Genomic DNA, 22,793 nt, shown 5'->3' with positions numbered 1-22,793 from the left:
GCTCTCGCCACATTTCTCCATTTTGCGGCCTGCAGACGGAGTCTTGTTCCAGAGAGGCAACCGCACGGCGCTGGCTCGGAGGGTGCCCCTAGGACCCCCGGTCACCTCCAGCCAGGGCTGGGCAGAGCCTGCTGAGCACAGGCTGCAGAGCCACGGCGGTGGGGGTCACCTAGCTCAAAAATCATGTTCTCATTTGCCTTTCGCCTTGTGCTTTTGGTCTTTGGGATTTGTGCAGAATGAATATAGGAAAACAAGTCAAAGACCCCGTCACGAGGGGTTTTTCTGCTAGCTGAAACAGCCAGCCTGGCCCAGACCTTGGATTCACCCTCAAGTCAGAAGAGGCAGTGTTTCTGTTAGGCTTTGGAAGAGGTATGGCTTTTTACAAAGTCTTTGTTGCTGAATCAAAACCAAACCATGGCTGAAGAGGTGTTAAGACTGCCCTGGGGAGGGACCCAGAGAAGGAAAAAACATAAAATGAAAAGGGTTTGCTCACTAGATGTGTTGCTGAAGAAGGGGTGGGCAGTGGTTTCTATTAATGTTTTTACATGGTGATCTCTGTATGTACAAGGAAGTACGAAGTTAGCTATTTTGTTCAATGAAACTGCTAGGAAGGAGTATAACCTCTCATAAACATGCCTTTGTACCTCTGTGGCAGAATGGGAGGAACTGCCAGATACCTACCCTGTACCTATATAGGATGTTTTAGTAATAATTTCTAGCAGGATTTATTTATTTATTTGTATTTATTTCATGGATCACTTCTTAGAGCTTTTGAGATGCTCATGGACAGGCTTCTGAGGCTAATGCAAAGTGGGCTGTTTCATCGGGAGGATGGAGGAGGTGCAGAGAGTTTTGAAGGCAGTGACGAGAAGCATTGGTAGAGGGAAAGCCAGTGCAACCATTAAAGGACTAATGAAGACTAAATTAATGAGGAGGTGACTTAGTGGCTGCATATCGTGTGACCTGAAGGGGATGGATGGTGTTGCATGTGTAATCGTGAAAGTGAGATCATGGAGAAGAAATAGAAAGTGATGTTCAATGGCTAAAGCAAAAGCCTGATCCAAAGTGGTATGAAAATACCACTGTACCAAAGTGGTATGCAAATACCTGTTGGTTTTGGGTCCAGAGGCATTATGCAACCTGGGAAGGAGGAAGGGAAGCTTTGGAGGTGTAATAGGGGAAGAAGCAGCTGGGTTTGGAAAAAACATGGTGCACCAAAAGAGAAGCCAAAGGCGAGCAGCAGGACAAAGGAGCAAGGAAGGCAGCAGTGGTTTCAGCTGCGAGATCAAGAGAGGAAAGCTCAAGTAGAATTCTCCTTTACAGTTCCTACGTATTGCCCGGAGCTTGTCTGACACTGTCGGGGTGCTGCCTCTCCTCTCCCAGCGCTGGGGTTTCACCTGGAGCCTCTGGGGAGGCACCAGCCCTCTGCTCAGAGCAGAGCTGTTACCACATGGGTGGCAGCGTGCCACCAGAATCACAGCACACTGGGCCTCTGCTGGTGAGCCGGCCCAGCGCTTGCTTTCTTGTGTCAAGGAATCGATACGGACTGGCCCTAGGACGGGAAGGTACAGATGCAACTGGGGAGAGGAAAAGGGGACGGAAAGCAGAGGTGAATAGAAGTCACGAGGCCCAGGCTGTGGTTTTAGGCTCAGTCGTTATCCAAAAGGTTACGTGTAAGCTCTGTCCACCTACCCCTCCAGTCACCTTTGGGGATGTAATGGCTCAGTGACACGAATCCTCTGAGCTTTGTTTTTCTTGTTCTTGTAAATGTTGCTTTATCGCTGCTGGCCTGTAGCATCAGGAGACTGCAGCATCCCTCCTGTAAGGGCTTTAAAGGCTGATACAGGTCCCAGCGTGTCCCTGCCCCTTCCGTCCACTCTCCTGCAGGGATGGGCAAAAGCCGAGCGCATCAGCCCTTCTCTTTTCCATGCTCTTCCCCGTGCCCATGCAGGGTTTAAAAGAAGAGTGATCCCAGAGGCGTCTGATGGCAGGGTCCCAAATGACTCTGTTTCTAATCAGCTGTTGGTATTAGAGTCAGAAAGAAGAACGCCGATGACTGGAGAGGTCAGTTTTGCACACCTTCCTCGTGTTTTTCTGCGTTGGTCTGAAAGAGACCCGCATTGTGTTGATGTTTATTGTTTGCTATTTAGAAGCAGCATTTAGAAACTCATTGCCTTACCGCAGGCCTTGGCTTTACAAACGATTCCACCCATAGCAAGGACCGAGTTCTCCTGGGGACTGCTGAGTTCTTGCCATGAGGTGCAAGGGGGTGGCTTCCGCTTCTTTGCTAGTCCAGACAGCAGCCCCAGCGAGCTGCTGTTGTGCCTCCAGACGCCCAGTTCGGTGTGAACGTGCCGAATTGGCCTCCGTGCTGTGCTTGCGGTACCGTTGGCACCTGTGTTAGGTAGCAGTGACCGGCTCTGCCACAGTTTGAACACAATTTCTATAGGCCGGACCCAGTTTTCTTTTATACCATTTAGCATGGGGCTTTGTGTGTATGCGTTTACAGACGGAGGGGGAGCCTGGAGGCAGAGCTGTTTGCTGCCAGAACAACAAACAGCGCACTGGAAGCTCGGGGACGAGCCCCAGCTCCTGGGGCCAGGCGGACTCCTGGCTGGGGACAGGGCCGGGACCTCGCAGGGACAGGAGGGGGAGAGGCAGAAGTTGCTCCGTGGCGGCTGTGGAGCATCTCTGCTGGGAGAGGCAGGGAAGCGAGGGGCAGAAAAGTTGCCAGGTGAAGTTTCTGGGGCAGACGGGACAGGAGGGCCTAGCCTTGTGTCTTGTGCTTCGTTCTTCCCCTACAAACCTCCCACTTTAGTAGAGTCAGTGAAGGAAACGAAGGGAAATAATTAGACCCGGTTCATACATTAACGCAACTAGAGGGCGGCGTGCAGGGGTGAAGTACCCAGACTGTGTGCAGCCCCAGCTCCTTTCATTTCTCTTAATTTCTTAATTAACCCGCTGCCTGCACCTGCCTCGGGCCGTGCCCAGACTCCTGCTTTCGGCCCCCTCAGGGCCCGGCGGGGGCCGCCGAGCTCCGGGGGCGGGCAGGGGCAGCCCCAGCGGGGCTCGGCCCGGGGTCGGGGGGCTCGGCCCGAGGGCTTGGGGCTCGGCCCGGGTTCTGGGGCCTCTGCCAGTCCGGGCCCGGAGCCTCCCCGCGGGGCTCGGGGCGGGGGCAGCGGGCGGAGGCGGAGCGGGGGCCGGGCCGTGAGGCGAGGGGCGGCGCTCGGCTGCGGCTCTCTCGGCTCCGAGGGGCCGGGGGGAGCCGGGGGGGAACCGAGGGGAGCCGGGGGGCGCCGGCCGGGGGTCCCCGCTCAGTGCCTGCCCTCGCCCGAGGCGCCGGGCGGCGGCCCCCCCCCGCTGGTGTGCTGCGCGGCATGAGGAGCCGGGCTTTCGCCTGGCGCCCGCCATCCCGGCGAGACCCCGCTTGCTTTTTTTTAAAAATCGGGGCTTTGGGTACAGTATTTCTCTGTCTTGGGGTTCTTCTCCGGTAGCGGGAGGGGGTCCGGGGGGACAGCCGCGACACCGGAGGGAATGGTTACTCGCGCACAAGTCTCTCTCCCCAACTCGTGGCTGCGCCGGCTCCAGTTCGCCCAACTTTGCTGCGGTACAGCCCGCCTAACTCCTTGACAGGATGGCAGACAAAAGAACAGCTGGTGCAAAGCAATAGGGGATTCGTAGCAAGGAGGAGGAAAGGAAAGCGCAAACCTTCCACCCGCGCCGCCGTCGGTCGTCAGAGCAGCAGTCGCGCCGGGACCAGCCGAAGCCACCATGCGCAGGTCCAGCACCGATGAGTCGACGTACCACAGGAGCCCTTCCCTGGACAGCAAGGATTACAGTTTCCCAAATGGCGCCTTCCGTCGCTACAGCAGCATGTATGGCGGCCAGTTTGGGGCAGCCAGCAACTCTTTTTTTGGATTCCACACCAACCCGGGCCCTAAGGCCACCAAGGCTAAGTACACGTCCCCCAAGGGAAACAAGTACGTTGTCTTTTACCTGGATCTCTCATTTATTTTTCTCCTAGAACTGAAGAGGTGCAGCATGGCTCACAACTGCCTGCAGTGTATCAAGTACCTAATGTTTGTCTTCAACCTTCTCTTCTGGGTGAGTACGCGTTCAAAACTGCGGGATGGTTGTATTTGTGTCTGCTTACTAAGGTGGAAAGAGAACTTGTTGCTGCTTTTAAACTTAGAAGTTTAAGCTTGGAAGCTGAGCAAGATGGTGCCTAGGCTGCCCTTTCTTTGGCCTTGTTAATTTGTGTGGACAACTTGCCAAGGGTGTTTTCTTCACCCTCTCATTTCTTGCTCTTCATCTTTGTTTCAAAACCATGCTACAAGGCAAGACAGTGCATTTATAGAGGTCGATTGCACAAATGCCTTAATCGCTTTGTTACAGTGAGGGCCATACATTCATTTTGTTGCTTTGATCTCTCATTTTTGCATTTGCTTGCCTCAAAAGTTATGCATGGTCTCAGAGAAGTCACTGAGACTGCTCGTGATTTTAAAGTTGAGCACGTGCTCACGTCCACTGCTGTATCAAGGATGGCACGCTCGGTGCGTCTCAGCATCAGTGCCAGTATTGGGAACCTCCAGCTGATCGTCCTCTGTCCCAGTTGGTGATGGGTCCTGATGTTGCCGTTCCCTCCTGGAGACCTGGCGCAGAGGGCTGGAGGGACACCCAGAGTCTGCCTCGCTTCTCTTGGGGCTGCAGCTCTGGGGTAGGGGCTTACCAAATCACTACAAGGCACGTGTGTGTCAGCAGGACACCACGATGGGACATGTGGGTGTGCCTCAGTACGTCACTGTTCTGATAAACGAGGTGGCTATTGACAGCAGGGTGGTCGGGTATTTCTCTGCTGTGAAACTGAGCATAGGCTGCAGAAGGAGCTCAGCAAGGGGTGCAGGCTACAAATGCCATTTGTCGTGTAAAAAAGGGGGTAGTGCAATTGCTCGAAGAGGGGAGTAAGTGAACTGTAGTCCAAAGTCACCCATTGAGGTGTGAGGATCTGCTGAGAGGTCCTCAGGAGGTGCCTTTGAACGTCCAGAGTGCTTTATTTACATGCTGAGGGAAATAGGGGTGTCAGGAAGTGACACCGCTCTTGTCCTGGCCCTTCGGGAGGGGGGTGTCTGTCTGCAAATGTATGTTCTCGTGTCCTGGTTACTGATGCCCGGTGCTCTCACGAGTTGTCAGAGGTAAGCAGAGGGCTGAGAGTGAGATGTAAAAAGCTGTTCTCTAGTGTGCGCTGCTGTACAGCTGTTTAAAACCAGGCGTGCTGCAGTGCTGGTGCATCAGAAAACACAAAGTGCAGGCAACTTTTGCTGGCCTGAGTCATAGCAAGGAGCGAGGGTGTGATAAACTACTGCCAGCCCCCTGAACTGGCACGCTGCTACCCCGAGCCATGCGATACAAGGAGGGTGCTCGCTTTACACCCTAGGTAGGCTGGTAGGAGGAGTGTTGATCAGACTGCCGTCTGTCTTTCAGATTGGATGCTGGTTGCTTCTGGGTTTCTAAATATCATCTATATATCCTAGCTTACTCCAGAGCCTTCCGAAAAAGGCAAAAAGCATTAGTTTTCTTGCCCTTTTAAGCCTTGTGCCTCTACCGCCTGTCCCTGCTCAAAATTACAGCACAGTCAGCTAGTTCAAGTGTGTGTTAGAGAAATGCAATCGGATGCTGGCATGAATTGTTCTTCTCAGGACTACGCATGGCGCTGCATTCTGATTCCTTTTACAATACTCATCTTCCACTGAAGCATATGCACGCGATGCAGGCAGGTAGTGCTGCAAGTAAGCGTGCTACTTATAATGGGAAGATCACACACAATAGTTTATCTTTGGCTCCCTTTTCAGTAAGGGAGCCGTAATCTTTTAAGAGAGAAGGAGAGGTTTTTGGCTTTCCCTTGAAATCACCAAAGCTATTCTCAAATGCCTGGAGGGAGAGGAAAGACAGGTCCCAAAAAGAGAGAATAACCATATGTGAACTTGCTTGTTGGTGAACCGAGGCGTACGAGCAGGGGAGTGGGTGGTGTCAAATACTGCAGCACGATTTCTGTTTTGTTTCCTTTTCGCATGCTACCTGCACAGCAGGAGTGATTGATGATGATCATGTCCAAATGAGGTTTGCACAGCGTGTAGTTGTAATAGATGCAGCTTTTCACCTTCTTACACTGGAGAAAGTAACTCAAAAGAGATTATTTTTAAAAGTACTGGTTTAGGCTGACCTATCTTTCGTAAAAGAAGAAATAATCTGTTTTTAATGATGAAAAATCTTGGAATGATTACAGGTTGTTGAGGCTGTTGTTTTGTTTTTCAAGTTGGTATCCGTTATCTGTCATCTTTTACTTTCTGTGAAATTAAAGGAGAAGCATCTCTGCCAGAAGGCAGGATTTTTCTTTGCTTGCACGCTTGCTGAAGTTTTGCTGTTTTATTCTGCTTCCTCCACCCTTCTCTAGGTAGTTGGTTATTGACAGACAATACAAAGTAGGAAGAGAATTTTTTTTTCCCATGGTTTGACCTCAAAATAGAAATTGCAGAGTTATTTCCGTGTATAAAGTACAGTCGTTACATTAAATGAATTAAATGCCTATTATAGATCATTCCTGCTTTTTATTCCGTTTTGAGAAAATGCTTTGATTTCCCTTTTCACAAAGCATACTTCTGTTTTCTTTCTCCTGTTCCTATTCATTAACTCCAGTCCTTTTTGTGCATCTCTCCAGCCTATTCCCCAGCACTTCCAGCTATCTTTCCCACAGCGGGGCAGCAAAATAGTCCTCAGCCCTATGCAACTCCCGTGGGGTTGGTGCTGCGTTTCTGAGGAAAAGACCCTTCCTTGTAAGTCTGGGGAATCTATAGGAAGCAAAATCTCAGAGACCTTGATTTTAAATGTTCCTGGCAAGCTTTATTGGATTAGGTGCTGCACTCCCGCTGTAAAATTTTTACAAGCTGTCATATTACCGTGAAAATAGAGCAAATTTCTCCTCCCCTTTCGGAGTGTTGAAGGGAACACAGAGCTCTTTCACGAGTGTCAGAGGCCGAGGTGCCTTGTCAGTGTTGGTGCCGAATCCGTCCGTTGGTACAGCAGCCCAGCAGCTATTAACGTGGAGCGAGGATCTGAGAGTCCTAGAATTGCTCTTTTCTCCATGAAGAGTCCTGCAGAAATTACTCACGGTGCATTTGCGCCTACCCTGGGGTATTAAGGTGCTGGAACGTGGACAAAACATTATTAGACAGCAGCGCTGCCGCTCTGATGGGAATTGCCATTCAGAGGCTGTTTCCTGGAGGGCTGCCAGCTGCGGAGCTGCCGCCCTTGCATCACTGCATTGGTTTGTAAGCTCTGGAATAACTTTTGTCAGCTGATACACAATACTTGCCTGACTTCATTCATTTCTGTGGACTTCGATTTTCTTTTGTTGAGTTGCTGAAACCCTTGAGACTAAAGATCGCCTCAGATGATCGCAAAGCAGAATATTTTTATTTCCTGATGAAATATTTGTATTTCACTGTGAAATACCCAGGGAAGAACATTTGTTTTCCACATTCAGTCTTCCAAATATCCAGAGATTCTTTATGACAGTCAGCAAAATGAACTATATTCTTTTTCCAATGCTCTGCTTGCCTTCTCTTCTCTCTCTCTTTTTTTTTTTTTTCCTGGTGAAAATGGGTAGGATATATCCTAAGGGCTGTGAGAGTGCCGTAGAAAGAAAAATGTTATCTCCTTAATCCCTCCTGGTTTATGCCAGCATTCCTACTTTCTTTGACTTGTAACTCCCAAATCGCCAAGACTCAAAAACCGCGATGCACAGAACTACACCCGTGTTTCCAGTGGCTCTTGCTTTCCTTGGAGATCCTGTGCTAGAGAAGACTAGCTAAATTGGTAGCAACTTGCCCCGCCAAGAAGTGAGTACCTATGCTGACCCTTCAGATAATGCTCTAGCCAACAGAGAAATTCAGTGAAGCACAGAATTTGCAAAATGCTGTTGTAGAAGATCGGCCTACAGAGAGGAGACAGCAACAAAAAGAAAGGATGCACAGAAGTTTGATCTTAATAAACTTTTCATTCCTCATTTCTATGCGCATCTCCTTTCCATCGTTAATGAACACTAGTGTCGTATGCTCTGTACAGAAGTCCAAGTGTTCAAAATGGCATGTGAAGACTTTCTCCCGTTCCAGCAGGTAGGCTTTATTGGAAAGAAGGAGTAATGAAAATGAGAAGTCCCTTGTTACTGGCAGTTTTCCTTCCTTGGACTTCAAGTGGCCGCAGGTATCTCACGGAAGAGCTGTGTCTGTGCTGGCAGTACTGGAGGGCTGCAGTACCGGCGCAGCGTGCAGGGCGGCATGTGCTCGGAGCAGCAGGAGGAAGGAACAGCTTGATCTGGAAGTGCTCCTGGGGCACTGGCCGGTCCTTGAGCCATCCTGGCCAAGTGTGGCCAGAGGGTGGAGGCAGAGGGGTGTCCCGCCATGTCCCTGCACCTCGTTGGGAAACCATCTGCCGAGGAGGGCTGGCAGCTGAGCACCCAAAGGCCAGGGAGCTGGGCGAGAGGAGCAGCCAACTGTTGGATTGGATTCCTTGTCCTTCATCGGCAGCCTCCATCCTGCCTCAGCCACCTGAAGGAGATTGATGGCTGAAGCAGCCAGCAACGCTACAGACTGTTAGCGGCTGAGGACAGCGATCATTTTGTAGTTGTACTTGGCTGCAGTCTTAAGTTAGTGGAAAAACATTAGCAGCAGAGCGGGGAGGCATTTTAACAGCCATCCCCCATGGGCGAGGGCTGGCGGAGCGGGGACGAGGCGCGCATGTGCTGCTCGCGTGGTGCTCTGTGGTTTCTGACAGGCAGAAAACTAAGTAAAGAGCAGTGCAGGCTGTACTCCTAGGCAGTGAATATGTGGGAAGTTTACCACAGAATGCCATTTTTTTCTAGCTACCTCCCAGCCTCTGATTCTCCTTTGTTATTTACCTCCTCCAGGAACTGCTCAGTCTCTGACTGACATCTTATCTCTGCCTCTGACTTTGTGAAGGCTCTCTGAGGATGTATTTTTAAGGAGCATTGCTTTTAAAGATAGGAAAGTCATTTGATATGGGAATTACAGGCTTCAGAAAATGGCAATGCCGTGTGAGGCAGAACTATTGAGAACGGATATCAAGTGAGAGAGAGAGATGATTGTATTACCTGATGTCTGATTTATATGAGCAGCAATTAAAGCTTTTTCTGTAGCGGTGCCATTCATACTGTCTCTTTCCTGTATGGATTCTGATGTCTAATAGGGGTTGAGGATCATGCTGGAGCCTTATCTCCCAGTGAAGGCATTGCCAAGGGCTGCATTTGCTACCTAAATGCCTATCTTCTGAAAACCTTTAGGAAGTTAATGACTTTGAAAGGGTACGTATCTGTCAAATCAGGCTGACGGTGACAAATGGACTCGCTAGTTATTTGTAGGATGCACAGCCAACACAGTTCTATTTCATAATCTTCTTTTCCTTAGGAAACCAGGCTAGGAAGGCTCTTAATAGAGCAGAAAAAAATTGCCTTAAAGTTGACGGTATATTAGATACCGTCTTCAAATTGCCTGCTGTGGGCCAGTTTCTGCTTCTGTTACTCATGACAAAGAGTAGCTTCATTGCTTCAGGTGGGTTTGCTGACATACTGATAAGTTTTTTGGCCATGAGTATTGGCAAGAACTAAGCACCTAGCCTTATAAGATTTGCTGTCAGATATATCTACTGTATCTAATTCAGGCTTACTCTTAGTGCAGAGAACTGAGGAAGCCTCCAGTGGATAAACCCACAGGACACAGCCCGTTGCAGCTGTGGGGAAACTGGCCTTTTGAAAGCAGTGAGTGAAATGGCTGCAAACATTATTCCCTCTTCTGGATGATGACAGATATTAAATCTAGTGCAGCCAATATTTGGAACTATACAGACAAAAGCAAAAGGCGGATGAGATCATTGCCATCGTTCTCAGTTTGTCTCCAGACACTACTGTTTTGAACATGGTAGCTATTAATACTGCTGGGTGATTTTTAAATTTGAATCCCAACTTTTTGCTGAGATAGCAAATCTGTGTAACTTACTATATGAATAATATAAAGTATGTATTTAAGATACGTAAAGACACTTCTTTCTGTTAATAGCATGAAGCGAGCACTGCTAGGTCAAAAAGGAAATGTGGAGTTGGATGGAATGAATGCTCTTGCATTCTCACGCTTGTGAAAATTGGAGATGGTAAATTGTATTTCTTAGCACTGTCCTGTAATTGTTTCTCCAGGAAATGTTAAACCATCACAAGACGCAACAGAAGTAAATGAAATTGAAATTGCAGTCTGTAATTAGACTGTCATACTGTAACGCATCTTAAATCTGTCTTCAATAGGGAAACTAACACCCTCCAAAAAACCCTCCCAACCTGCTTCAAGTGTGAACTCATGCAGAGGTTTGTAATTTAACACGATTCAGCTGAGACTTGCCCTGGAGATGCCAAACAATTGAAATGGTCATTTAGATGAGACAGAAAGTTGATGTACAAGGACAAAGGACCAGAATGACCTGGTCATGTAAGTTTTTTGTATATAGACTTCCAAGACTTTCATTATTATTTTTGTTTTTTTGTCTTTCTTTTCCAAATTGCTGATACAGCCCTTTTTGTTCTTCCCTTGACCCACAGTACCTTTGTTTCTTCTCAGCTGCATTCACAGCAGTGCGGCAGCAGCCGTTGCTCTGTGTTATCGTATTCCTGGGGTGCCTCTGAGCTGTACGCTTTAGGGCTGGCTCTGAGTCCAGACCAGCTTGATCTATCCTGGCATATTGTATTATATTATGGCTTTGTCTACCCTTGGTTCTGCTCTACGTGTTATGCTCTACCTAATTATCTGCTCTCCTCACGAGCATCTTCATGTTCTCACCCCAGTCCATACTCCACAGGAGAATCCCTGTGATTAGAGCTCCCCTTTCCTCTCCAGCTGTAGTTTGTGACTTCCTTTTTGAATTTACATCATCTGCTGTGCTGCTGGTAAATGCTGCACCTGATGACCACGGGAGGACAAAGCAGTGATTTACCAGCGCTGATTGTGCTTAATAGACACATTCATCGTGAACACTGATTAATCTGTGCTGGCTCTAATTTCGTGTTCTTCCTCCTCCAGCACCCCGTGCTGACGTGTTTCATTCACCTGTCTGTTACAGGAGGCATCCAGGGAGGAACTTTGTTTTCTGTACGTTATTCCTGGCTCTGTCTCTGGGGCCTCGGATGCTGCAGAGGCCCCTGGGTGTAACATAGGGTGGGAGCTCTCTCTCTCTGCTGGTTGTCATTAGTAGATGGATGTTCTGCAGGTAAAACTGCCAAGTGTCTGCTTCCACTCCATTCAGGCAGGCAGCAGCCCTTCCTCTGAGCCTAATAGGATTTAGTTTGGAGAGCAGAACTGTGCTGTGGGGTCAGGAAACCAAGCAGCTGCCTGTCCTTCCCGCAGAGGGCAGTCCACACTTCACTCTTCCATACGAAGTTCACTTTCTTTTTCCCTGCGTGGCTTTTCTTTGTCACCGTTGCCAACTTCAGCGATCACACAGCTGGCGCGAGGTGGAATACGTAGAATTAAAGAACTTAAGTCTCTTATTTAAAACAGGCTTAGCACTTAGGAGCAGAAATCTCATTGACTTAATGAATGGCTATGTGGCAGGGCTACGGTGGGATTACAAAGCCTTTACGTAGCTGCAGTAACACCAGCAAAATTGTGCTTGTGCCAGGAAAGGTGCGTGTGTTCGGAGGGCTGCTGTAGTGGCCAAAAGTCCTTCTGCTGGTGTTAGTAGTTCCCTCGCTGGGGGCTTTGCTGGTGTAACATGCTGGCAGTTTCCTTCTAGCCCCCGAGGATTCAGAAGAGCAGCGCTCTCTGTGCTGCCATCGGACAGCACTGGATCCAGACGGGTGGAAGGGAGTCAGGCAAGGGGAGGGAATGGGACTTGGTTGCTCTCTTTTGCTATGGAGGATGTTGGGAGGGATTCGTTGATGGGAATTTTACAGAATCACAGAGTCGTCTAGGTTGGAAGAGACCTCCAAGATCACGTAGTCCAAGCTCTGACCTAACACTAACAAGTCCTCCACCAAACCAGGATGTCTAGTTTGGGTTTGGTCTAGTTTTTTCCACTTGGAACTTTTTGGCGTTTTTGCGTGTCAGTCTTGGAACTGTGCCTCAGAGGTTTCCCCGCTTTGAATGCTGGCTCTGGGACGTGAGGTTTTGTTGTTGCCCAGGGGGTGGAGGCTTAAACTGTGCAACAGCACTAGGGGCACAACCAACGGAGCTGAGAGCAAGGAGCTTCCCCTGGGAGCAGAAAGGAGCCCAGAGAGCTTCATCTCCAAGAGAAGGTAGCAGCTGGTGGCTGCTGTGGCAAGATGAGATAGTGGTTCCAGGCTGGTTTGTACCTCCTCCTTCCCTGCAGCGGAGGAAAGACAGCACAGGTTCCTCGATGGGCTCCCAAACTGCAAGAGAAAATCAGACGCGGACATTTGATCCGTGTGGAAAACAAAATGGTATTGGAAAGGTATTCCATATGTTTTTAAGATGAGGAGGGATCCCTTCTGTTGTCTGTCAGACTGAACAGCCAGAGGATTGCGTCCAGTCATTTCTGCAGTGGATGGCAAGGGCTTTCCCTGGTAAGCAAGTAAACTCCTCAGGGCCCAGTGAAACCTGCAGCAGAACGCCTTCCTTCTGCTGCCAGTTGTTTTGGCCTGGTGGCCACACAGTATTTCAAGAGCGAGCATGGAGCTGGGTGCTCAGTGAGGCTGTTCTCTCCCTTCTCTGCAAGCCCCAGGACCTGATACCTTTGTGATGCTGGCCTTGGAAAGGCAGATCTGATGGCTTCCCCCACAGAAGACTGTTTGGTTCTCTCGAACATCTGGACTTTTCTTTAGGTCATCTTAGTACAGAGCATGTCTGTGACATTGCTGATGCTTTTTATTCCGTCAGTATTCACCACTGGCCATTTTTAAGGTATGTACTGGCTGAGATGGATTTAGGGCTCTTGTATAAACCGTAAAACAGAGCTCTGGTTTGTCATGGAGCCACTTAAGCATCCAGAAAAAAATGTTGCTGTCTTTCAGTAGCATTTCTTTTTAAATTCCCTACAGAAGCTATGCTTTTGGTGTGGTTATTTGTGGCCATTTTATTGCACTGCTTTTTTCTAAAGTCCCTCTACAAACTGACCTTAAGTTGTGTCCTACACACTGCGTTGCACCTGTCAGGATTGGAAAAGCCAGACTGCCTTCGTGTCGGCCAGTAGAAAATTTGCGCTCTTGTTTTGCAAGCAGCATTTATCCAGGGCTGTCGCACAAATTGTTTACTTGCATGTCTGAATAAATCTTTTCACTAATCCGTTTGTGGCAGCACGGGAAGGAGCTGAGGTGACGCGTGTGATACTGTTTTCTTCAACCCAACAACTGGAACTCTGGACGTGAATCGAGTTCTGCTGCCACTTGCAATCTGTTCGAGCTCCCATCCTTGAAGGCCAGAGTTTTAACACATCCGCCATCTGCTCCGTGCTTGTTATGCTCGTGCAGAATGCTTGCCTGGTTTAGAATGACTTTGCAAACTAAAGCGTAAACCCCAGAATTTGTCTAATCTGTCCTCCATGCATGTGCTGCCAGTCCCAAAGGATGCACTGAGGCATCTTCTTTGGGCGTGAGGAATCAGATGCTGTTTCATTGTTTATTTGGGGTCACTCCACGACCCCTGTCCACACGACTTTTTCCCTTTTGTAGCGCTCCAGTCCTTTTCTGGTAAGAACTGTCTGGCAATAAGAGTGGTGCAGAAAAGGAGGCAACCTTGGGAGCTGGTCTTTCACTGCAAAGAAGAGCAGGAACAATTTGTGTGCGCCTGAGTCCCGAGCCCATTCCTTGTAGCTCTATGTATTAAAATCAGCATGAGCTCAGTTTGGATTTTTTGTAGTTGTTCCATGTCTCTGTCAGCGAAGGGATGCAGCATGTAGCATGGAGAACGTGCTGATTGTGTCTTGGGGGGCTTTGGTGTCCTTGTCATCCTGGCGTGGTAACGTGGCAGCAAAACCACCATCCTGTATGACAGGTACATTTTTAAGTAGGCTTTAGGTAGATAATTTGTGCAGCAAGACTGACTAACAGCTACTGAGAAAAAAGGCCTGCTGCAAAGCAAAGAGGATGTCTTCACTTACAGGACTGCTTAAATTGTAATCCTGATAACCCCCAGACTGGACAGCCTCGTTTCTTTCCACTGCTGACACTGTAGTGACATTTCGTTGCCCTAGACAAACTTCAGATAAAATTCTGACATGTACTGAATTTCTGTGCCTCTGCCTTTGTCAGCAAATACTCCACAGACCCTTCAAAATTAAGGAGCTGCTCCTTCTTCAGGCACAGGTTTTGCTTTCCTTTGTTTCCTTAGCTGCTGGTACCTTCCTCTAAGAGTCCGGTTGCTCTGCCAAAAGTTGCAGTGAGGTCGGAGCTTGGAAATACTTCATGCTTTGTCACCGTAGCAGAAATCTCTCTCCAGGATAATGCATAACCCATTCAATTCCCTGCTTTGTATTTTTAGCACAAGCTGCTTACAGTGACATGTCACCTTCTCGGCAGTAACAGGGTGGATTTCCCCGTGCATGTGCTTGGAGCGCTCCCTTTCGCAACTTAATCCCGTTAAGAGGAGGTTAAGAAGGCCTTTCATTTTAAATTTCACTTCTACCAGTTGGAATTGTGTGTGTGTGTGTCTAAGTATATATAACTTTATTGTCCCCTGTACTGGGCACTTGTACCCTATTTTCTATGGACTCCAAAACAACTCACTAGCTGAGAAATCTGATGTTCTCTGGCGTGTTCTCTTCAAAACTGCTTGTACTTGCTCTTGTTGCTCTATTTCTTTCTGAGAGAACATGGTTGTGTTTTTTTTTTTTCTCAGGAGGTTTTTACAACTTCTGTACACATCCCCCATTTTTCATGGCTGCCACAAGATTTCCCTTTGACCCAGGATTCGTTTGGATTCCGAGGTTGCAACACCAAAAGCCCACGCTCGCATCCTTTTCTCCCTGGCGTGCTTTGCTTCAGGAAAGGTGCCCATGAGGCGGGCATATTGCAGTGAGGATATTACAGCTCCCTGGCATATGCGTCCGGTGAAATGTTACTGAGGGGAAAAAGGAAAAGGAGAGGAGCCAAGGGATAGGGGTTGTCGTCCTGGCTGCCATTTGGTGCAGCATATGCACTCGCCCTCCATCACGTGGCCAAGCAGCTGCACAAATGTGCCATCCCGCTGGGGGGGATCTGAGCCAGTCCTGGGTATGTCAGAGCCCCACTCGATGCCGTGAATACCTGCTTTTGGTCTGCTTCCCTTCTCTTACCCCTTGTGAGTTAACCCTCTTTTTGCATCACCTCGTTTTGTCCCAACTGGCAGCACTCCGTGAATTTTTTCACTCCAGCCACATGTTGAGGATTTTTCTTCTCTTTTATCATGTCCCTAAAAGCAGAAGTGCTCTGTGGCCACATGGTGGCTGTGGGCTGGGGACTGTGCAGGTCTTGGCGCACGCTGCGCTGTCTGCTGGTATAATAGGAGCTGGTAGGTTGCTCGGCGAGTTACAGGCTTCAGCCCCCATTACGCTCAGTAAAACAGCCATCTTTTTCTCATCACAGATATCATTAGCTATTATGTACTGCTTCAGTTGCTCAGTAGAGGTGTCAAATCTTCCCCTGAATTACCAAACAGGTCCATTTTCTCCAAATGTCAGCCCAATTTAACCCCTTTTCCGACTGCAGGACCGGTTGCTTGCACAGCCAGCGCTGCACACGGAGTAGCTTGATTTTGGGTTTGTCTCTGCAGCTACACCCTGTGTCGCTCCGTGCCCAAATTCAGCTCTCGCCCCTGTTGCCAAATGCTTTGTCCGATCTTTCTAAGCACTGCCCATAATAGCGGGGAAGCTGCAGGGGCGCAGCTGGTTTCCAATGGCTGTGGCATGTTAATTAGACACAAACCTTTAAGCCTCAGCTATCCACGGACACTGCTGTGAAGCTGTTGGGGCTGCTGCCGAGGAGGGCAGGGCAGGGGGCTCCGATGGCACTGAAACCCCTGCTAGTGTGTGCTGTGCTGGGTTTACAATCACAGAATCATTAGGGTTGGAAAATGATCTGGTCCAACCGTCCCCCTTCCACCAATGTCACCCACTAAACCATGTCCCCATGCACCACGTCTTGTCCAGCCTGCAGGTCCTGAGCCACAGGCACAGGGGCTGCACAGTTTCTCTTGCAGGGGTTGTTGTGGAGCAGCAGAGGTGCCTGTGCTGCCAAGCGGCTCTGGGACCCGCGCCTGCCCCCAGCCTGCGGGGGTGCAGTGGGATGGACTGGAGAGGTGAGCTGCTGCCGTGGGAGGTGCCACGTGCCTCGTGGCTAGTGCCCCATCCTTGTGCCAACGGGTCCTGGCACCTCCAGAAACGACACAGAGCCTCCTCGGGGTGTTGTGAGCACGGGAGGAGGGGAAACTTCCTAACAGGGAGCATTTGGGGCTGGGGAGGTGAGCGCGGCTGCTAAACGTGCCGTCTCTGCTCCTGGGCAGCACTTCTGTAATCCTGCCCCTTCTCCCTCCCAGCGAGGCAAAGCAGAAGCCAGGGGGCTACAAAGGGCTTCCCAGTTCTGGGTGCCTTGCCTGACGCAGCTGAGATCAAAGCTTTTGGTTTAGGGCTCGGATTGGAGTCTGCCTTTCTCTCTCCAGAGGGAATTGAGGTGCCTCAGCCAGCAGCGTTCCAGTGCAGACGGCGACGACTTACAGTTGCAGTCCAGTCTCTTCCGTCCTGCTATCGTCTTTCCTTGGTTTTCCCCCAAACACACAGCGAAGAGGTCCTTGGCCATCATGCTTTTTGGTGGATGTCCTGTGTTAAAAAGGCATGGATCTGGGAGTTCAGACCAACCCTTGGGCTGTCTGTCACTGAGTAAAATGCTGTATTGTGCCTCGTGTGCGCGATGGCCAGCCCGCCCTGGTCAGGGCTGGGTCAGTGCCGCGCTTACCCGTGCGTAGCTCCGCGTTGGTGAAGGTCTGTCCCGTTGCCACCCCTGCGTGCTTGCTTCAGCTGAGACTTTCACATCGCTTTTGTCAGGGAGTCTGCGGTAGCTCAGCGAAAGGCTGGTCCCAGCGCTTTTTTGTTGTTTGTTTTTTTAATCAGGGAAACAGAAATATTAGCTTGCCCTTCCCCGTGTGCAGACAAAGCAGAGAAGTGAGAAGGCCAGCCTGGGCATCTGCTTGCTTTTCCTGCTCCAGCACAATTTGCCATCTGCAAAGCCAAGCCGTGGATGGGAGCTCACTCCCCGCTCCCCCACGTCAGACCTTCGCTGGTTTTAGCAGCACGAATGTTTCAGAGCTCTTCGGTGGGACAGGCTGATGGAAACCTCGCTTGTCTTGGCACTGGTGTTACCACTGGCATTCGCCTCCAGGGAGATTTTGGTGGGAACGCCGTGGTAGGTACTGTTATGTGCAGGTAGCGGGGAGTGAGGCTGCAAAGTTGGGCTTTGTAAAAGGCACAATGAGAAGCTTTTGCAAGGTTACCAACATCTTGGATGCATGTTCTGGGATCTCCAGGGCTTTCCAGAAGGTTTTTCAAAAAGCTTTGTTGTGACAAGTCGATTCTGCTGCTGCTGACTTTGTCCTGAGCTGGCAAAGCGGATGCCTCAGCAACTGAAGAGCTGCAGGAAGCGATTTGTGTTCAAACTTCAGAAAAGCGATGGTGCGCCCCCAGATGTGCTCTTGTTTTGTGCAGCGTCGTTTGTTTTATCCAAACAGTTCGATCGCTGCGTGCGGGTGTGTCTGCATGTGTACGAGTGAGTGAGATAACCAAGTTTTTGTGAGTGGGTGTTCAGTTTTGGCTAACGAGATCCTACTTCACTTAGAATTTGAAATAACAAGTGACAGCTGTGGGACTTACAGATACATCAAGTTGGGAAGTTACGTTATAATGATTGTACCAGAACAGTAGGTGTATATATTGGACAGGCTTATTTTGCTCCACGGGGAAAAATAGACATCAAGTTATATGAATATTTAGGGATATTAAGAGAAAATCAGATCAATTTCCTTGAAATAAATAGTACAAGATAAGAGATGGGAGTTGCAAGACACAAAATAGAGACACAATAAAATAATTACTTTGCCAAGATCCATAGATCATGGAATACAAAGCCTCAGTAGACTTTTTTGTCAGAATTCACAAACCAGGCTGTTTACTGATTGTGCAACTCTATTTGAAGCTCTTTTTGATAAAATAACAGATTATCTGTAACATCACTGGGGGAATCTCAAAAGAATTGAAATAAACAATTTCTCTCTGCCATCCAATTGAAAACAATACCCCAGCCATGGAAATAAATATTTTTGTGCTCGGAAAACCGCTTGAGCATTAAAGCAATATCATCAAAGAAAATTCTTGTTTCTATTTCCTTGCTTCAAAATGAATACAGAGAACTCAGTGCAGGGCTCTGCCAGCAGCTTCATGTGCTTGTGCTGTGGGGCCTGATGCTCTTCTCCCTCGCTGGAGAGGTGTTTGGCCTCTGTCAGATGGCTGAGCTGCCTTTGAGCAGGTGTGAAACTGTAAAATTATGCTGTCTGGTGCAGGCATTCCTTTAAAAAAGGGGAAGGGGAGGGTTAGGTAAAAACGAAATGCAGTGGTATTTTAAAGAATGGCTTTACCCCTAGGGTTTTCTTCATTTACCTTTCTTCTCAAAATTAGAAAACATGATTTAAATAAAAGTTTGTATGTAAAGCTTGGAATTATTCGACCACGTCTCTTTACCAACTGCATTGTGTATTACCTAGTGTCTGTTAGGTGCTTCGTAGGTGTGCTAGAAGTAAAAAGGTGTTGTCAAATGTCGCAGCAGAAAGTGAAGGGATTCTCAAAGAGTTGTGCTTTGGGTCTGTGCCATTTAGAGAGCACAGTTCTGCACGTATGGTAGGGGGAAGGAAACAGAGAGGGGATTAAAGGGGTTGTTTGAAGAGCCTGGGTGTTCCTTAGCGGAACGCGGACCTTTCCACTTCTCAGCTGCATATTACTGTGGCATACCAGTGGTTGAGAGCAACTCGGTCACCTGCTCTGGGGAGAGTTAGGGTAGTGATGATTTTGAACCTGATGCTGTTCAGAAGGATTAACATGACTTAAATGTCCACGTCCCATTGAATTTCCTCTAGAGCTGAACATCTCTTACGTCCTTGGAAGTTTTATTCCAAGTCTGTGTCTTCAGTGACAGCTTCTTTGGGCACGTAGCCCTGCTTCTCCCTCCGGAGGACTGGAAGAGCTGTGCCCTTGAACAAGGCATTGTGAGAAGGATCCAAGAAAGCGGGTCCTCACCTCTCACGCTCCAGACTCCTGTGATTCTCTTGGCAAACGTCAAGACTGAGCAGCAGAGTTAACCACGTCACGTGTGGTGTCATAGAATCCAAGATTTATCTGCAAGGCAGAAGGCCGTGGTACTTTTCAGTAGTCTGAAATACTCTGCTTCTAGTTATCTGATCAAATCCCTTTTTCCAGGCAAGCGAAGCAAGATTGAGGGATTTTGTAGCACTGTGGTAACCTTTTAGCAGATTGTGTTTGGCTCCTGCCTCTCTGACTACTGCTGCACCTCCTGGGAGCGTTCAGGGAAGGCTGGGAAATAGGCTGCGCTTGCAAACCAGCACCAGTGGGGTTTGGCAGCTTTATCTGGAATCATTGAGGGCTTGTGGTTGTTGCTGGGGTTTGTTGTTTTGGTTTTGTTTAAGCAGAAAAAGGCAGAAAAGAGCCCACAGATTGGCAGTTTTACAAAATGCCCTGACGAGGAGGAATACCTGCACTGCCGCTGCGCGCCTGGCGTCCATATACCCCTCTGTACGTCCCTGCTGCGGGGCTCGGCCCTGTCGGGGCAAGGGTTTGCTCTTCTCGTCTCTGCTGGTGACTTACTCGTTGTCTGGAGTCACCCCGGCAGGTACAGACAGGTAGATTCATTCTTTAGGTGAACGTTGCAGTTTGGTGTTGACGGGGATTTGTCTTTTTTTCTTTTTTCGTACTTCATTTGTATAGACCGTACTTTCCCCCTGTCTTCAGAAGCAGCGCCTGGGGCCGTTGAACCAGAAGACCTGTGTGCCCCCAGCTGGATTTTTATCACCAAGGAGGTGCTGTTAATGAGTTGTCTCCTAGGTCTGCCACTGCCCCACTTGTTTGTCTCTGTGTAATTGGTAGGTGGGCTCTTCGGGGAAGCCCTATTTATACAGCCTTGCTGTCTTTTCTTTTGAAGATGTTATTAATTAAGCAGGAAGTTGTATTATTGGCTTGAACTTTATGGCTGCCCTTGATACTCCAGAGAGTTTGTGCAGTGATCTCGATATTGTTTATACACGGCAGGCTTTTTTTTCTTTAATTACCTTTGATGCTAAGTTTTTAACAGTTCCCTCTAATCTACTATCTGTAAGCCTGACAGAAGGATCATACAACTGGGAGAGTTTAATTCTGGTATCAGGCAGAGCTGAATAAGCTATTAAAAACGTTTACTCATGAGTTATTTGACCAAATTCGTGAAACAGAAAGCCGCTTTACAGAACCAACCACGGTCAGTGTCAGAATGGGGCATTGATTGGGGAAGCTGCCCTTGCTGCCCCCACTTGAGGTGGGGCGGCTCCCAGCAGGCACACGCCTGTTACCAGCAGCACAGGGACAGAGGCAGCACTGGTGCGTTCAGTCTCATGTGTTAAAATGCTCCATTTTGATCTTTTGGAAGCAGCTGGCATTAACAAACTGCGAGGTGCCAGGTTTCTCTGCAAGTCAAAGCAGTTGGTGATGTGCCTGGGGCTGCTCCCATGTGGTGAGTGGAGGTTTTAGGAGCTTAGGGTCACTTGGTTGTGAAAGCCATCACTCTTGTCTTCAGGGTGAAACATGCCAGTTCCTTTGGAGCGTTCCTCCTGCTTCTTTTAGCAACTTAGCTGGGTGGAAGTGCCATGACACCAAACCGTGCTTTCAGTTGCACATATGATGCACTGAGAAATTCTGTCACTAGCTGGGCTCGCTGGAGCCAGGCCCCTTTGCCAGCACTCTTTGCCAGAAGAAATTTTGGGTAGCAGGAGGTCTCGTGGGTATGGACATATGTACCGAGGCAGAGAGGGGAGGGCAAGAGCACTGAGGACCTGTGTGGGAATCTGCATGCATCCTTCAGGACTGGAAAGTGACGTTTTCATCTGTATGCCTTACAAAGCACCGTTCTCATTTATCGTTTCCAACCCCTTCACCAGCGGTACTTAGAGCAGCTCTTGGCTGCACGGTGATTTCCTCCTCGCAGCAGATCCTGGAGCAGAACAAGTGCTGCTGCTGCAGTCTGCTCGGGTGCCTGCTCGCTGCTCTGCGTTGCCTCCAGTCTGTGTCTTTTACCCAGCGCTTTCCCTGTTGATTCAACTTCTCCTTGTCTTCTGTAGGAAAAGGGCCCTAAAGAAGGTTTGCTCCTGCCTCTGCCTTCGCAGAAGCGGCCACGCATCTGAGTGTTGCTCTTCTCTTCATCCGCAGTTGATTTAAACATTCCTTTAGATGGTTTTACTGTAGCTCATTTTTATTATTGTCGTTATGATTGCTCTGAACCCATGTTAGCTATATCCTCAGCTTTTTTCCTTTATTTGGCATCTGTTTTTCATCACGCAAGCATTGCGAGGCTTGAGCAGACAAGCAGTTTGTCTAATCTAAAGCCAGCGCCAGACACATCAGGAGAAGGTGCAGAAAACCTAAAATGGGCAACCCTCCCAGATCATTTATGGTTGTCTTATCTGGGTACGCTCAAACGCTGTACGTAAAGCCCCGAACGGTGTGTTGGTTCCACTGAAACCAGGGTGAGAAGCTCCCCGGACTGCAGTAAGAGCAGGATTTCATTAGCTGTCTGCCTGCTTTTCATGTGTGTGGCTCTGGAGGTTAAGATAAGATGATAGCTTTTCTAGAAGACACTGCTACAGCTTGAAGACTTTGTAGCTCTAGAGTTTTGAAGGTAACAGTTCCCTCCGTTAGGTCAATAGTGTTACCTCGGTAGGTTACAGGGATCTTTCAGCTAGAGCAACGCTCGCGGTGGTTATGACCTATTCTGTCCTTCCTGAATAGCATCACATTGATTTTTGTCACTCTGCCACGCTCAGGAAGTGCCTCTTTTGTCAAAGCCCTCCTTTACTGCCAGGTATTCAGGCTCGTCTGTTTTAGCACTTGAGTTTCTCATATTGGTGTACAGGACCTTATTGCTTCTGTTTCTGGGCTTACGCCTTCTTTGTGTCCTCCTTCCCTCTCTCCTTCCCCCCTTTTTTTTTCTCCAATCAAGACTTCTAATACCCTGAAAGTACCCCAAATGTACTTTTTTGCTCAATTTTTTTGCAGTTCAGTTGTGGGCATTCTGTCCCTGTCTGCAGTTATCTCTTGATTATTGGCTCTGAATTTTAGAGATTCTCTAACATCGCGCAGGAGGGGATGCCCTGGCAAACAGGACGCTCTACCGATAAAACCATTCAGATGTCTCGCCAGTTTGCCCCATAGCAGTGAGCCCTTGCCCATGCAAGGAAGGGTTTTAGTGACCCCTTAACGAGCGTCTGTTTTGCTGGCACACACAGCGACGAGTTATCTGCGACCAGCGTCCTTCGGTCGGTGTCACCGATTGCTGCGTTCCTCACCGTCAGGCTCTGCAGACCTGATTTACCTGAGGTGTGTTTCTGGGGTCTGAATCCGGGAGGGACATGAGGTCAGGTCAGGCAGGATTGCTCACGGCGGGTCTGGTTAGCCCCTGCTTTCTTGGTCAGCGCTCCAGGTTTTGTAATAGGGGTCAGGATTGA

At 48.9% G+C, this 22,793-nt stretch overlaps 1 protein-coding gene across 10 annotated transcripts in view; it reads left to right on the top strand.

Annotated features, from left to right (window-relative positions):
- TSPAN4 (tetraspanin 4) overlaps window positions 1-22,793 on the top strand; it is a 412,293-nt gene that overhangs the window by 216,869 nt on the left and 172,631 nt on the right. For 7 of the 10 annotated variants that reach the window (XM_066997986.1, XM_013174382.3, XM_048058647.2 and 4 more), the window contains one exon: window positions 4,025-4,104. The exons of 1 other annotated variant lie outside the window; for it this stretch is intronic. In XM_066997986.1, coding sequence (XP_066854087.1) covers window positions 4,042-4,104 — 63 coding nt within the window. In that variant the 5' untranslated portion in view covers window positions 4,025-4,041. Of the gene's footprint in view, window positions 1-3,302; window positions 3,457-3,492; window positions 4,105-22,793 lie in introns of those variants that run through there. 2 more of the 10 variants (XM_013174381.3, XM_013174384.3) reach the window with 2 other exon arrangements.

Source organism: Anser cygnoides, chromosome 5 (assembly GCF_040182565.1).
Source record: "Anser cygnoides isolate HZ-2024a breed goose chromosome 5, Taihu_goose_T2T_genome, whole genome shotgun sequence".
Lineage (NCBI taxonomy): Eukaryota > Metazoa > Chordata > Aves > Anseriformes > Anatidae > Anser > Anser cygnoides.
This window is presented reverse-complemented; position numbering and strand designations above follow the sequence as displayed.